Source organism: Galleria mellonella, unplaced genomic scaffold (genome assembly GCF_026898425.1).
Source record: "Galleria mellonella isolate WM207_F2 unplaced genomic scaffold, CSIRO_AGI_GalMel_v1 utg99, whole genome shotgun sequence".
Taxonomy (NCBI): Eukaryota; Metazoa; Arthropoda; class Insecta; order Lepidoptera; family Pyralidae; genus Galleria; species Galleria mellonella.
Window position 1 is genome coordinate 1,517,791 of NW_026442184.1, and position 16,449 is coordinate 1,534,239.

Below are 16,449 nucleotides of genomic sequence, written 5' to 3' on the forward strand. Positions count from 1 at the left end.
CATGATACCCCCCAATGCGTTGCCATTCCTGAGGACTCAGGTGTTATTCCTCTGTACCCAGTAAATTCACGCCATGTCCCACCCCTCAAACCGAAACACAGTCATGCAAACACAACTGCTTCTCGGTTGAAACACGAATGGGACAGAGGTACCCAAGCAATCGACTTTTGTACAAACTCTCCCTCTCTTTTGCTTGAGTACCTCTGTCCCATTCGTGTTTCTACCGTGAAACAGTTGTGTTTGCATTACTGGGTTTCATTAGGTGTATTTAGGTATATATACATATGTATATATATATTTGAATGTATATATGTGTTGCGTATATGTATAAATATTATGATGCCAACGATTTCCTACCTGTTTGATTTGTTTATTTTACTATTTCTCCTTCAACAATTGTCAACTATATAATGTACAGAATTTAATTTAGAAAAACCTGTTATTGGCCATACAATTGTATTATTAAACGTTTGTTAATTTTATTTGTGAAGCGCTTTTGAGGTTTTTTGTTAAATAAATAATTAAAATATGTAAATTATATTCCAAAAAATATTATTTGTTTAAATAAAATCTAAACGAATATCAATTGAATTAATTAAATTTCGATTTATATTGAGGTGCACAGTGTTATTATACAGTATTATATATATATATATATATATATATATATATATATATATATATATATATATATATATATATATATATATATATATATATATATATATATATATATATATATAATTTAATGGTGCCCCTACTCAAAATGTTTGAGAAGCCCTGCACTCAACTTGAACTGTCCACGCGTCCATTCCTTTTAACTGTATTTTTCTGTCTAGCGAAAATAAGCAAGTTCTCAATCAGAAGTTTTTTTCTTTATTATTAACGTTATGCGATATCTTCGAAAATTGTCTACCCATTTCGATGACTCTTTTTACGGTCTATACGGTTTACGCTCGTGTTAGCTGTAATTTTTCTTTGCGGAGCAAAAATCTTGTTTCGAAGCAATATCAACTTTTAAATATACAATTCTAAGTTTAAAATTAAATCATTTTACCTTATATCAATCCTTGTCCTTGCTAATATTATAAATGTGAAAGTGAGTTTGTCTGTTTGTTGCCTCATAGCGCCTTAACAACTTAACCAATCACTATAAAAGTTATACAGGTACTGTATGGGATGGAAAAGGTTAGGCTATTTTTATCCCGGTCATGCGAAGACGCGGGTAAAAGCTAGTAATGTCATGTTTATAACATGGTTCATAGCCCAACTAGGTTTATGCCCAAAAACTGTTTGCAGATTTTGTCACAGTGAGGAAAAAACGCCGCAGCACTTATCCCTTCTTTGCAATCCCCATCATAACATTGAATGCCCAAAAATTATATAAAAGAACAAGTTCACTATAAGTTGATCGTGTCTGGAAACCTCTCTAATGTCCATTGCATAAAAAAAAAGCATAGCTGTCAAATTTATTTTTTAACCATTTTTCCTTTAATTTTGAACATGAATTATATCACCTTCATTTATTTTACCAATAAACAAATCATGCAAAGAAGGGTTAATATGTGACTGTAGCCCACTTATACATAAACGATATATCTCCTTTGGAAAACACATTTTATATCCTGAGAAGATAAAAAACATCGTTACAAAGAACATCTTAAACTTTTTATCCCTGATAGGAATTAGCAGCGAACTTTAAAAAAGCGAACACAGATTCTTTTGTTCCATTTATATATATTAAAAAAGGTTGTTATAAAAAGATTGCTCTCAGCAATAAGACCGCCTTTTTTTTTATCTTATTTTCGCATATGGGGTCAGCTAAATCGTTGCACGTCGACCCATACGGATCTTTTGTGCTTCCCCCTGCCTTATACCATCATTTCATAGATCCTGTGTGTTAACGATATCCCGCGGTTTAAGATATCTGTAGTCCCCTGGCTCTGGATAAGCCGTTTCCAGTAGACTCATACGCATACTTGCCAACGAATCGCCATTGCACATCAAGTGTTCCATGGATTCCGATTTCTCCCCGCACAGTCTGCACAGTGTGTTCGAAGATAGACCCATCTTGTGTAGTATATGCCTTATTGGCATATGTCCAGTTAAGGCACCCATAATGAGTCTTGCCAGTTGTCTGCCACCGCTGTAGATGAGTTTATCCCATCCCTCAACATTGTCATTTAAGATCTTTTTAGAATGTCTAAGACCCTTCAAAGTCCTCCATTCCTTTTGCTGTTTTTTCCTCACATACTCCTCAAGGGCAGAGTTAACAACACTTAATGCAAGTGCAACATATGTTTCGGGACCTATTATTTTTGATTCTGATCCCTTTCACGCTAACACATCGGCCTTTTTATTACCTTTAATCCTATATGTCCAGGGACCCATACCAAACTAAACCTATTATGCCTACCCAAATTATTAAGACCGCCTTACTGTACTTATGCAATTGTATCGTTGCTTTTGTAAATTGTCTTGCTTATTTCCTATATTGGATAATGCAGAAGCTAAAGAGGTTTGTTTGAATCGAAGCATTTGGCGTTCCATTGTTTCTGCCTACCCTAATGGGAGACACGCGTGACAGATATGTATGTATGTATAATGCAAATAAAGTATACTCATTCATTCATATATTTATTTTCCGATATGCTAAATGTTTATCATTTTATATTTTGTCATTTATTCATATATACAATTTTGAAATATTTTTCACCACATCTGTCCTTCATACACTTTCTGTTTTTACCTAATGGTTAGCTGGTAGAGAATGCCGTATAGCATTAAGCTTGCCACTTGTACAAAGTTTTATTGTACAAAAAAGAATTAATAAATAAAATAAATAAATACAAATATAGATACTAATTAAGAATGAAATGTCGCAGTGTCTGTCTGAAAGAGACCGTCTTGCAATAGTAATTAGGACGTAGTATAAATAAGAAAACAATAACAAATTGAAGATAGTAACTGAAATGGCGTAGTTAGAAATTTAAATTTAGAATAACATATTTTTACTTTATCTTGTAGTTTTTTTTTTTGCAAATAAATAAACATAATCGTAACTATATGTTTATACCTACCTCTGCATATGTACTACGCATCACCAACATTATAATAAACAAATGATGTTTACCACAATTGGTATATTTTTAACCGACTTCAAAAATATAGAGATTCTCTATTCGACTGTATTTTTTATTTTATTTTATCTTTGTCAGTTTTAAAGCGTTATGGATTTTTTTTTTATCTCAAAGATTATACTAGCAGATTGGTCCTGTAAGAAGTTTTATCGAAATCGGTCGAGTAATTTCATTTTTGAATCTAAATAACTGGTTTTGTCACAAATGAAGTCTTTTTTGTATATCCTTTCAGATATAAAAAAAAGAATTTTCGAAATCGGTTTAGAAGTGACGAAGTTATGGGGTAGAAGATAAAAAAAAATACAAACCAATTGAGTAACGTTTTCTTTTTGAAAAAAATTCATTTTATTTTTGCTCAAAATAGCTACTCAATTAATCATATAAATCAAACATATGATGTAGTGGTAAAATACATTCATTCCATCCATTCGTGTTTCAACCGTGAAGCAGTTGTGTCGAAACACAGCCATGCAAGGCTGTGTTTCGGTTTGAAGGGTGGGATATGGCGTGAATTTACAGAGTACAGAGGAATAACACCTGAGTCCTCAGGAATGGCAACGCATGGGGGGTATCATGGGCGAAACAGTATACTCTGTTATGTCCATGGTACTACTCATGTCTATAGACGACGGTTACCACATTCCATCAGGTGGGCCGTCAGCTTGTTTGCCATTCTAATTTGTATAAAAAAAAAATACAATACGATCCTCTATTATCAACCTTATATTTCTATATGCATTAAGAGTTATGTATTTTAAACATCGTTTTCCTATATTATTGTTTCAGGTTCAAATATTTTGAAATCGCCCCGCGCTCGTCGCGTCCGAACCACGTCGATGTCACAGTCCAACAAGCGTACGACCGCCGAGAGCATCCTGCACGCGGACCGGCGCACCATCTACACAGCCGGCAGACCGCCTTGGTATAACTGCACGGGTGGCCAGGAAGTGGAGCCGTTCCTGATTGGTGAGTAAATAGTTTTAGCTCATCACCATCACGTCACCACGTGGAGGTTGTTTTTAAATGGGTGATAATGGAATGGTAACCCCGCCTGCGCTAACGGTATACACTGGCGGGGCACCAGTGAGGGATGATAGGTGAGATTGAAAAGGCACGTCAGTTAGCCCATCGTGATGAATAGATTTAGAATTCAGCACGATGGTTTCCAGGGGGGACTACGTGGAGGTCGACCTGACAGGGTATATTGCTGGCAATGAAACTGGTAGCTTTACTAGTCTATGTTAAAGGTGAGGATGGTAAATTGGTCCATTATGACAAACTTAACAGTGTTATTGACTACAATGGTCTCCCAAGGTAACTGGGTGGAGGTCGTCCTGATAAGTCCATCACTAACAATCTTCCCCCTCCCGCATTATGGCTGTTAGAACCTATAACCACAATCTCACCCCCCCCCCCCCTCCCTATCAATAAAGTTACAGCTCAAATCATTAGCGTATTTAATAGGAAGCTATCTGGGTTGTGCCTTTCCCGAAAATGTCTGGTGCCCACTTCAGAATACGAGTAAAGCTTCGCAATGACTTATCGATTCACCAGCAGCGAAAACAGTTTTTTTTTAAAAGTAGATTTGTTTTCCATCTGCCTGTAGTAGTAACAAGCCCAAGACCTAACCAAACCTAGCCTTATAACTCTACAGTCCGAAAAGTCTAATGACGACTCCAGCACGAACAAGAATTCCCTCTAAATTCTGTCTCTTTTGAACCAAAAAGAAAATGGTTTTAATATGCACCAGAGGGAGACTTTGTACAAAAGTCGATTGCTTGGGTACCTCTGTCCCATTCGTGTTTCTACCGTGAAGCTGTTGTGTCTCCATGGCTGTGTTTCGGTTTGAAGGGTGAGATATGGCGTGAATTTACTGGGTACAGAGGAATAACACATGAGTCCTCAGAAATGGCAACGCATGAGGTTATCATGGGCGAAACAGTATACTCTGTTATATCCATGGTACTGCTCATGTCTATAGGCGACGGTTACCACTTTCCATCAGGTGGGCCGTTAGCTTGTTTGCCATTCTAAGTTGTATAAAAAAAAATTCATATGCAAAATGTGTGTTCAATAAATCTGGAATACATTTGCAGGTTTTTTTGTTCGAAGGTATATGCGGGGGGAGCGCATCCGGCAAGACCACGGTCGCCACGAAAATCATAGAGTCTCTCAACATACCATGGGTCACTATTGTCAGCATGGACTCCTTCTACAAGGTATGTCGTCGCCGTCCTATCGTTATTATCTGTCCATTATCTGTCCACTGCTACATGCCTTCCCCTATTGGTTTGTTATGCCGGTAGTTGCCACAAATTAGCAACCACAGTTAAGTTTTTGGTGTTTTAAGTGGAACGTTCCCTTAGTTGCCTTTTATGACACCCACGGGAAAAGAAGGAGGTGACCTGTTGTGGTAGTGTTCTTTTTTATAATTGTGAATATTAATATTATTGTTTTTTCTTTTTTTTTTTTTTTGTTTCTTGATGCAGTTGGTGTCAATAGTCTTTCATTCTTTCATACTAAGTTAACACTTAGATGTAACGTGTTTGTATGGCTCTTAATTTACTTATACAAGAATCACGACATTCGTGATTTTGGATGGACAAAACACATAGGCTATTTTGTATCCTTGTCAACCAAGATATCCTGGTCACGCAGGCCAAGTCGCGGATAAAGACTAGTTATAACAATATACAGGTATTGAACGAGAAGCAGCACCAGGCGGCTACCCGCAACGAGTACAACTTCGACCACCCGGACGCGTTCGACATGGAGCTGCTCATCACGGTACTGCAGCGGCTCAAAGAGGGCAAGAAGGTCGAGGTACCCATATACAACTACGTCACGCACTCCAGGGAGAACCGCACTGTGAGTACACCACTTGTTCTATACCGGTGTTTCTCAACGTGGGGCCCACGCCCCACAGGGGGGCATTGATAGTTAAGAGGAGGAGGCGATTAAAAAATGGACTCGAAGCTATTTTGAACTCTCTTGCTCTGGGCCATTTAAATAAGTAAATAAAAAAAAATGCTGTAAATATTTATTAGGTATAATTTCCTTTGATGTTACCAAAATATATTTTTTTTTATTTTTTTTTATACAACTTAGAATGGCAAACAAGCTGACGGCCCACCTGATGGAAAGTTGTAACCGTCCCCTATAGACATGAACAGTACCATGAACATAACAGAGTATACTGTTTCGCCCATGATATCACCTATGTGTTGCCATTCCTGAGGACTCGGATGCTATTCCTCTGTACCCTGTAAATTCACGCCATATCCCACCCTTCAAACCGAAACACAGCCATGCAAACACAACTGCTTCACGGTAGAAACACGAATGGGATAGAGGTGCCCAAGCAATCGACTTTTGTGCAAAGTCTCCCTCTGGTATATGTAAATATGGCTAAATATGGGTGTGTTGTACCCTAGAAAACAATGTACGGCGCGAACGTGATAATATTCGAGGGCATCCTGGCCTTCTACAACCTGGAGGTAGTCAAGTTGCTGGATATGAAAGTGTTCGTCGATACTGACGCGGACATACGGCTCGGCAGGCGGCTGAGGAGGTGAGTCCTAAATGGTTTTTTTTTAAATGGATGATAATGGAATGGTATGGCCTGCGCTATCGGTGTACCCTGGCGGGGCACCAGTGAGGGATGATTGGTGAAGGTGAAAAAGTTGATCAGTTAGCTCATCGTGGCGAATTCAACGATAAATTAGTCACGATGTTTTTTTTTATTGGATGAAAATGGAATGGTTACCCCACCTACGCTAACGGGATACGCTGGCGGAGCACCAGTGAATGGTGATCGATGAGGATGAAAACAGGCCGTTAGCCCATCATGATGAATTCATCTGGAATTAATCATGATAGTTTCCGCGAGGAGGTCGACCTGGTTGGGTATATTGCTAGCAATGAGATTCTCAGTCTCCATTACTAACAATCCCTTTCCCCCCAATCACGATGGTTTCCATGGGGAACTGCGTGGAGGTTGACCTGATGATGCAAAAAATACATGGCAACATTTCACCGAGCATATTAAAATTCAGTATAGTCGAATTAATTTCGTTGTTATCGGTATTCTCCGTTACCGGAGAGTTAGTCGGATTTTTTTAATGAATTAATAATCCACCAGGGACATAGTGCAACGCGGACGCGACCTGGAAGGTGTACTGAAGCAGTACATGACCCACGTGAAGCCGGCCTACCAGAGCTATATAGCGCCGTGCATGGCCCACGCAGACATCATAGTGCCCCGCGGCGGCGACAACAAGGTCGCCATACACCTCATTGTGCAGCACGTGCATAAACAACTGCAGTTGGTGAGTTTTATATTATATTTGTGCCTCCGCCGCGCGTTTTTCAAGGCACTTTCTCCCACGCACAACCACTCTTTGGAATCAACTTCCAGCAGCAGTATTTCCGAACCGATACAACATCATAACCTTCAAGAAAAGAGCATATTCTCTTTTAAAAGGCCGGCAGCGCACCTGCAATGCAGTTGGTGTTGTGGGTGACCATGGGGCGGCGGTAGTCACTTACCATCAGGTGAGCCGCATGCTCGTTTGCCCCCTGTGTTGTAAAAAAAAAATATTACATGGTATTTTTTTTATTAGTTATTTATTAACATTACAAGAGAACAGAAAAAAATCAAAAAATAAAAAAAGTAAAAAAATTTAAAAATTATCTTCTGACGAAGGTGGGGGGGTTGACGTGACCATACCCATGATTTCAACCCTCCTAGTAATCTAAAACAAAAAAAGATCATTAATCTCGAATAATGTCGCAATGTCTAGAACTACGGAAAAGTTGGAAAAAAAACGATGGTTTCCGGGGGAAGCCGCATAGAGGTCGATCCGATAAGGTATACTGATAGCGATGGGGACTAACCTCCCCATTACTAACAATCCCTTCCCCCCGACAGTTAGCTGAAGGGTGATATGATGATAATCATAATAATTGGTTACAGCGCGGGTTCAAAGTGCGCGAGAAGTTGGCTATGGCGCACGTGGGGCAGCCCGTGCCCGACTCGCTGTACGTGCTGGAAGACACTCCACAGGTAATATATCCTAATACACTCGAAATTTTTTTTATATTACTCTATTTCATATCAAGGAGTTCGTAACCATAGCAACGGGAGAGCAATGATTTTTAATATAATATGTCTTTTGATTCCTCACTGCACTAGATTATTTACTCTCTTTAACCAACTTCAAAAAGAAAGTTCTCGATTCGGTTGTACTTTTGTTAATGTTTATTACCTCATATATTCGTCAGTTGTATGTCTTTCTTAAAATGTCTCTAAAGCCTAACTTCGGTTGCCAATCCAATGGCCAATTGTGGCAACTGCTGGCAAAACTAAACGGGAGGCTTATGTTCAGCAGTGGTCAGTTAAAGTTTTATTATTAATGCTAATAATAAAATATCATATTTTCGGCTTCTAGTTATGTATTTATGTTTATAATAAGTTTACTATTGTAATCTTTTTTTTTTACAACTTAGAATTGCAAACAAGCTGACGGCCCACCTGATGGAAAGTGGTAACCGTCGCCTATAGACATGAGCAGTACCATGGACATAACAGAGTATACTGTTTCGCCCATGATACCCCCCATGCGTTGCCATTCCTGAGGACTCGTGTGTTATTCCTCTGTACCCAGTAAATTCACGCCATATCCCACCCTTCAAACCGAAACACAGCCATGCAAACACGACTGCTTCACGGTTGAAACACGAATGAGACAGAGGTACCCAAGCAATCGACTTTTGTACAAAGTCTCCCTCTAAAAAAAATCTTTTGGAGGAAACAATAAAGAGTACCTATCTATTTAATCTCTATTGATTTATTTAGTCAACAGGTACTATTAGAATATCGTTTATAATATTCCCCCCCCCCCCCGTTCCCCCCGCAGGTGCAGGGTCTGCACACGTTCATCAGGAACAAGGACACGCCGCGGGACGAGTTCATCTTCTACTCGAAGCGCCTGATGCGGCTCGTGATCGAGTTCGCGCTGTCTCTGCTGCCGTACTCGCCGCACACCGTCGACACGCCGCAGGGCTTCTCGTACACGGGTAAGTTTTGATGTCGCAGTACAATGCTTGATCTACATATTCTATCTCGTATAGATCTCTTTGGCAACCCCAAGATTTAACTCCGGCCTAAAGCTACAAACATACGATGTGAGCGCGTCCGTCAGTCAGAACTAAAGGACGCCATCTAGGCACTTTATATTAAATTGTACATTAGCTTTTAAAGTCGCGGACTGACCTTGGAAGAACCTTGAACAATCAGATAACAATCTGACAACGAACTGGTTTGGTTCGTTGTTGTTGTTTTGCTCTCCTACTAAGGTGAGAGAGAGAGATGGATAGAACCACCATGCATGCTGTTCAGTTTTGTCAGCCGCGACTGATGGATGCGTCCGACGGTGTGTTAGTAACTTTAGCTTCTAAATTTTCCATGAAAATTCGGTTTCAATGTGTCATAAGGCGATGAAGAGAACTCAGTAGATAGATAGATAGGTAGATAGATAAACACTTTATTTGAGCCATTTATGACACACGTAAATTACCAAATGAGTTTATACAATCAGATTAGTTACATTTTTTTTAATATAAAACAAAAGATGAAATATGAAAATATGTTTTCACCGTGTGTGTCGCAGTGACCCAAATAGACTACAGCTCAGTGATAGTTTTGCTTAAAAGCAAACCACTGATTTTCAGCTACAGCTCGAAGTTAGGCTACACGGACGCGTATAACAAACTCAGAGTGTAAACCTGTGTAACCAATCTAACAGCCAAAAGTAAAATTGTATTATATAGATACATACTTACATAAATGATGCATAAATATTTCATTAATTAATTAAACATAAAATTGATTTGGACAGTACAGTAATACATACTTTGGATGTTGCTGGAAGAGAACTCTATTAGAGCTAAGCTTGCCTTTGTACATTTGATTACTTCTGTCATATTTTTATGTATAATTAGTGTGTACATAGAGTATTAAATAAATAATATATGAGAAAGAATAATAATAAAAATTGTACCAAAATTCGAATATAGATCTTGGTATGAATAAAGCATATTCCCTTATTTCCTCTCTCCCTCCCTCCCTCTTCTCTTTTTCCATTCAAAATTAAACCCTATACCAAATGGCCTAGAGTCTGTAATTTGATATCTTCTACTTGAAAGGCCGTATTCTATCTGAGGGATCCTTGACTATTTACCTAACGAGAGATTTAGCGCAAAGAAATAGATTTTTTTTTATACAACTTAGAATGGCAATCAAGCTGACGGCCCACCTGATGGAAATTGGTAACCGTCGCCTATAGACATGAGCAGTACCGTGGACATAACAGAGTATACTGTTTCGCCCATAATACCCCCCATGCGTTGCCATTCCTGAGGACTAAGGTGGGAAAAGAGTTGTGCCCAGCATTCGCAAGTTGCTATAACGACATTGATGATGAACCTTCTATGATCAGGTCGCAAGTGCGACGTGGAGAAGATCTGCGGCGTGTCGATCCTGCGAGCCGGCGAGACGATGGAGCAGGCAATTTGCGACGTCTGCAAGGACATCCGCATCGGCAAAATACTCATACAGACCAACCAGCAGACCGACGAGCCTGAGGTAACTATTATATCTAATACTAGGGGCCCGTCCCGGCGTCGCACGGGTGGACATTTTTACATTTTAAAAAGTGGCCATTAAAAGGCTGCACACGCGACGGAAGCATAAAAATGGAGTAACTTCTCCCGTTTTCCTAACATTTCACTTCACTACTCTGCTCCAATTGATCGTAGCATGATGAAAAGTATACTGTAACCTGCCCAGGAGTATGAAGAATAATTGTACCAAGGCAATCGAATATAATAATTGTAGTAGGATAAATTTTCATGTATAATTCTCATAATAACGCATATGGTAAAATTGTATGTTAACCAATTATTTACTGCTCAAGTTTGTAACAGCAAAAAAAACACATGTGTGCGCCAAAATTATAAGTAAGAAAAACAGTGAAACAAATAAAATATATTAGAAAAAAAAAAGAATAATAATTCTTTTTTTTTTTAACTTAAATATAAGTATTTTGATTAATGTAGTGTATTTTATTATTGAACGAAATCCTCTTAGTACTTTAATATACAAATAGTTTCTATTGAATCAATTTTACTCAAAAGACCTAATGATCCTTCGAGCCGGATGGTGATATAATATTTATAAAATCATACTTATTACATGAACTAGAATTTAAACGGTCACTTAAATTATTCAGGGTAGATTACGTAGTTTGCTGTTATTGTTGATCACTCCCTTGGCCCTTTAGAAAAGTGGTAAACGAATTCATCGATGGAATCAACGTTGCTGGTGAATCCATGAGATAGCAACGTCGGATATCTTATTCCAACTCACGGATTCGACTCATGCACGACATGTGTGAAAGTGTACATTGTGGTCGCAGCTGTACTACCTGCGGCTGCCGAAGGACATCAAGGACTACCGCGTGGTGCTGCTGGACGCGACGGTGGCTACGGGCGCGGCGGCGCTGATGGCCGTGCGCGTGCTGCTCGACCACGACGTGCCCGAGCACCACATCTCGCTCGTGTCGCTGCTCATGGCCGAGATCGGCGTCCACTCCATCGCCTACGCCTTCCCCAAGGTACGCTTCAATACCATATTCATCATTGGCGGCAGAACCCCATTGCAGCTAGCGCCATGTTTTACGTCTCTTTTATGGCCAGTTATATGTGACGGAACTTCAGTACGTCAAAATGCATACAGTTAGCTGCTCTTGATCACACAGCGTTTGTTCGATTTATTTGTGTGCCGATCTTCGATCGACGGAAGATCGGCAACAACGCATTGAACATAGCGGCAAATTTGGATATTTCTGTCCTCATCTATGGTGCTATTCATGTCTTGTAAATAACAGTTGTTGCTTCCCATCAGATGGGCCCTCAACTTATTGGCTGTTCTAAGTTTCATAAACTAAACACAGCGTCTTGCCTAAATAATATTAAATAAAACTTTGGTTTTTGCCAATTTGCCAAAAAAAACTGACTTCAGTTCTGGCAAATCCGGTTGTATTTATTTAAAAACTAAACTATTGAACTTTTTTGATAAATTTCTATGGAGCCACTGTGTAAGTATATCCTTTTAGATAAAAAAAGAAAGAATTTTAGAAATCGGTTTACAACTGACTAAGTTATGAGGTGGCAAACATAAAGATATAGCCAAATTCAGAACTTCTTTCTTTTTGAAGTTGGGTGAAAATAATAATATTTTTTATTTCGAACTTTTTAGTTATAATTTATTAGTAACAATGTTTTTAAAGATAATGTTAGTAAGTTTACACGCACGCACGCATGCACGCACGTTCGCACGCATGCACGCACACAAGCACGCACACACACACACACGCACGCACGCACACACGCACGCACATACACAAATATACATATGGCTGTGTGTAAATGATGATAAAATAATCAGTTTCATTGCCAACAGGTCAAAATCATAACGTCAGCACTAGATCCGGAGATCAACGAGAAATTCTACGTACTACCCGGCATCGGCAACTTTGGCGACCGGTACTTCGGCACGGAGCCCTCCGAAGACGAGTGAGCGAGACCGACGCGGCGAGAGCGGTACGTGCGACAGAGATAGATGTATTCGTGTCCCACTAGTCTGTCGGTATAGGACGAAGGACAGAATGTAACAAAATAACTACACACAACGATCTCGTAATGCAGCGCTGGGCATGTTGCTTTGTATTTGTAAGTAAGTTAGGTCCGAGGTTCGATTCTAAATCGGGAATTTTCGAAATTGACCCAGGTGTACGTGTTCTGAGCTGTGCTCTCAGATCTGTTGCCTTGTTCCTCATAATACAACTTGAGGATAAACCGTTTGTTGCAACTATGTGGCAGGAACTACGTTTAAAATCGTATTTAAAGTATTAGGACATCGTCTATTGGATTTGGTATATATTTCATAGTATATACCAAGGATAAGTTAGGGAAAGAAAAAAAAAGGTTATTTTTGTTATATTTTGTCACAAAATATACATATACATGGCTTTATATGTACATAATTGTTAGTGCACGGTCTAATTCACATCTGATGAACTGCATTGTGGCGCATATATATATATATATATATATATATATATATATATAAATATATATATATATATATATTTAAAATAAATAAAAAAAATACAATTAACTACTATTTTTAAAAGTTATACCAAAAATTGTCTTAAATTATTTGATTTTTATGAATTGGAAATATCAGTTTTTTTTTTTTTTTTGCGGAAAAAAACCGAAACTTCTACCTATTTGACATTTATATTTGTTACCTTAATACGACGAGACCTGTTCGGTTAATTTATTAGTTAGTTGAAAATCATCGGGAACGGTTAAAAGTGTTTTCCGCCATTATATGGCGATATGGAATTTATTTATTTTAAAATTTTAATTAATAAACTTTTATTGTAAAACGAGGCTACATTAAATATTATTATATTATTGCCTATATCTCATGAAATTATAAGAATTGATTTAGAGAATCAATCATTATTTATTTACTTGGCTTAGTTATAGAAATACCAGTGAGGGATTTCATCCAAGTCATGACTTGTATGCAAGCAAACTTGTATGACACGACTTGTATGTAGCAAACAATGCTATGTTCATTTGAGAATGAAATATAGCTAGATACCATTGTCACAATGCGATAGCCACGTGCTATAATGTTCATAGGCTGCGGTGGCCGTTTACCAACAGGCGGGACGTATGCTTGTCATACTTGTTTTTTACAAAAAAAAAAATATATATATATATATATATATATATATATATATATATTCTTCCTCACTCAAACGCAGTGTTTTCCAATCGAATTGTTTATCTATTCCGTAAAGCTTTCATTTTAGACAAGCAAGCGAATCAAATTGTTGACTCCCTGGTCGTATCACGAAAATGTACTTCTTTTACATTTGTATTAAACTTTAGCCATAAATATGTGCTGGCCACACATTTCATCAGCCTAGCGTTAAGCTGTATAAACGACTGCACGTTATTTCAATATGTTGCTATGGAAGGCGGAGTAGACATTTTTTGCGTTTATTTTGGTTCGCGTCGAATAATAATCTCGTCGACTTTATTACATAATAATATAGATCAAATTTACATTGAATTATGTATGTATGTATATACTAGGGGTGGGTAATAAAATATATAGCAGTAACTATATATTTTAGTTACGATATCCTATATACTGGCCCGTTAACCGTTAACGTTATGTTAAAAGTCTGTTATCCAATGAAATAATATTGGATAGCAGATTTGTAACATATTTGAAAGTAGATATCCGACCGATATTGGTGATATCGACCTTGTATATGTCCAGAATCTATATATATCATATCGGTATCCATATCCAATTTATTTAGATTAATAATTCATTACTGAAACATAGTATTTCATTATTTTATAATTAATCTAATAAAACAATTAAAAATAATATCTACTTTAAAATTAATTACATTCAATATATATATATATACATATACATATACATACATATATATATATATATATATATATATATATATATATATATTAATAATCTATGGATTAATTCGTGTTAATAGTTATTATAAAACTGTGGTGCTTAATGAATTCAGTACTTATTTTATTGGGTAATATAATATATATATATTTATTGCTACAATATCTATATATCGGTCCGATAACGCATGTATTAAATATTGTTTACCCATCATGTATATAATATCCGACCTCCGACCGGTATTGACGATATGGAAATGAGTGATAAACTTTTTTCTTTAATCAATATCTATGTCCTGGGGAACCCAACATATAGATATTGGAGTGTTGACGATATCGCACACGCCTACTTATACAGTGTTACAAATATATATATATATATATACTTAAAGCAAGGCACAATCTACTTAAACCTTTCTGCTTACCGACTCATAATAAGATGTATTTTAATTTATTCCTTTTTTTTTTTTTTTGGTGTCTGTAAATTTTTTAATAATAATAATAAACCCGATAAAAGTTGATGCGTCATTACGCACACGTGAGTTCCAATAATCTATCTGTGAATAAAAATTCCACCAATTACGAATTAACAATTGACTGAGTTTATAATTTGAAAAAAGAAACTAAGGAAAAATCTGTCGCTAACAACACATTTACCAAAGATACGTTATTGGAAATAATTTTAAATGTAACAAATAGCAATACTAAAAACAACGATGGTATTCGACTAATGTAATATTATCACACTGCCTGTATCCCGCGGCTTTACTCGCTTAACTTAGTAATTCAATGGTGTAAGCCAGTGTTTCCCCAGCCTTTTTTGTGCCACGCCCCACTGGAACATTTCTAAAATTTTTATGCCCCCATACATAATTTTTCCCGACAAAGTTTACTTGACGACTCTAATCGCCCAGTTGATATTTTGGTAACGTCAAACGAAATTATACCTAATAAATATTTACAGCGTTTTTTTTTTTAAATTACTTCTTTTTTGTTAAATTTGGAACCGATATCTACTCGTAGCATTGCATTTAAATGGCCCGGAGCAAGAGGATTAAAATCACTTCGAGTCCATTTTGCCCTCTTGCGTGGGCGTAGGCCCCACGTTGGGAAACACCGGTCTAAGCGTTATTGAGAAACCTTCAAACACCTTTAAAGACTAGTACATTTTCCGCCCTTATTCTGATTCCATTTTTTTTTTATTTTTGGCACAATGATGATCATTGATTTAGTGTTGCCCACGGCGCTGTTTATATCTACAGTCAATAGTTGCCATTCCATCAGGCGGGCCGTATGCTTGTTTGCCATTCTATGTTGTGTAAGTGTAAAGAAAACTATCATCGCTGTATTTTATAATTGTTATAAATAAAAATTAGGAAATATATAACTGTTTCCTAATTGTGCTGCCATTTTTAAATGAATGAAAACTTAATATAAGTACAGTGAGAATTTATAAAATAAACTCGTGTTATATTTAAATGTAATTTTTATTACAAGAATGTTATTGCGGAGCGGTGGACTGTGATGAGGTGATGAAATGATGTAGACACGGAATTTAATAGCGAAATAAATGTATTAAACAGCAAGCAAGGAACAGAACAATGTGATATATGTCAAAAAATATAAAATTTAAATTACAAATAATAAGAACATTCTAAAAGTAAATGCATATAAGAAAGTACAATATTGTCTAAAGAGTTTGCATCGGCCGGTCGAGGCTCAC

General features: G+C 37.3%; 2 protein-coding genes across 6 annotated transcripts in view; one reads left to right on the top strand and one right to left on the bottom strand.

Annotated features, from left to right (window-relative positions):
• Positions 1-13,311, top strand: part of LOC113509222 (uridine-cytidine kinase-like 1) — a 30,226-nt gene extending 16,915 nt beyond the window's left edge. For all 3 annotated transcript variants that reach the window (XM_052902950.1, XM_052902951.1, XM_052902952.1), the window contains 10 exons: positions 3,927-4,106; positions 5,253-5,359; positions 5,838-6,008; positions 6,575-6,711; positions 7,282-7,468; positions 8,116-8,205; positions 9,059-9,218; positions 10,640-10,785; positions 11,618-11,815; positions 12,664-13,311. In XM_052902950.1, the coding sequence (XP_052758910.1) occupies positions 3,927-4,106; positions 5,253-5,359; positions 5,838-6,008; positions 6,575-6,711; positions 7,282-7,468; positions 8,116-8,205; positions 9,059-9,218; positions 10,640-10,785; positions 11,618-11,815; positions 12,664-12,780 (1,493 nt within the window). In that variant the 3' untranslated portion in view covers positions 12,781-13,311. The remainder of the gene's footprint in view (positions 1-3,926; positions 4,107-5,252; positions 5,360-5,837; positions 6,009-6,574; positions 6,712-7,281; positions 7,469-8,115; positions 8,206-9,058; positions 9,219-10,639; positions 10,786-11,617; positions 11,816-12,663) is intronic.
• Positions 1-16,449, bottom strand: part of LOC113517785 (xylose isomerase-like) — a 62,776-nt gene that overhangs the window by 31,048 nt on the left and 15,279 nt on the right. Inside the window, exon 9 of one of the 3 annotated variants that reach the window (XM_052902960.1) lies at positions 4,081-4,099. The exons of 1 other annotated variant lie outside the window; for it this stretch is intronic. The gene's annotated coding sequence lies outside the window, so the exon portion shown is untranslated. Of the gene's footprint in view, positions 1-4,080; positions 4,100-7,764; positions 7,895-16,449 lie in introns of those variants that run through there. One more of the 3 variants, XM_052902958.1, reaches the window with a different exon arrangement.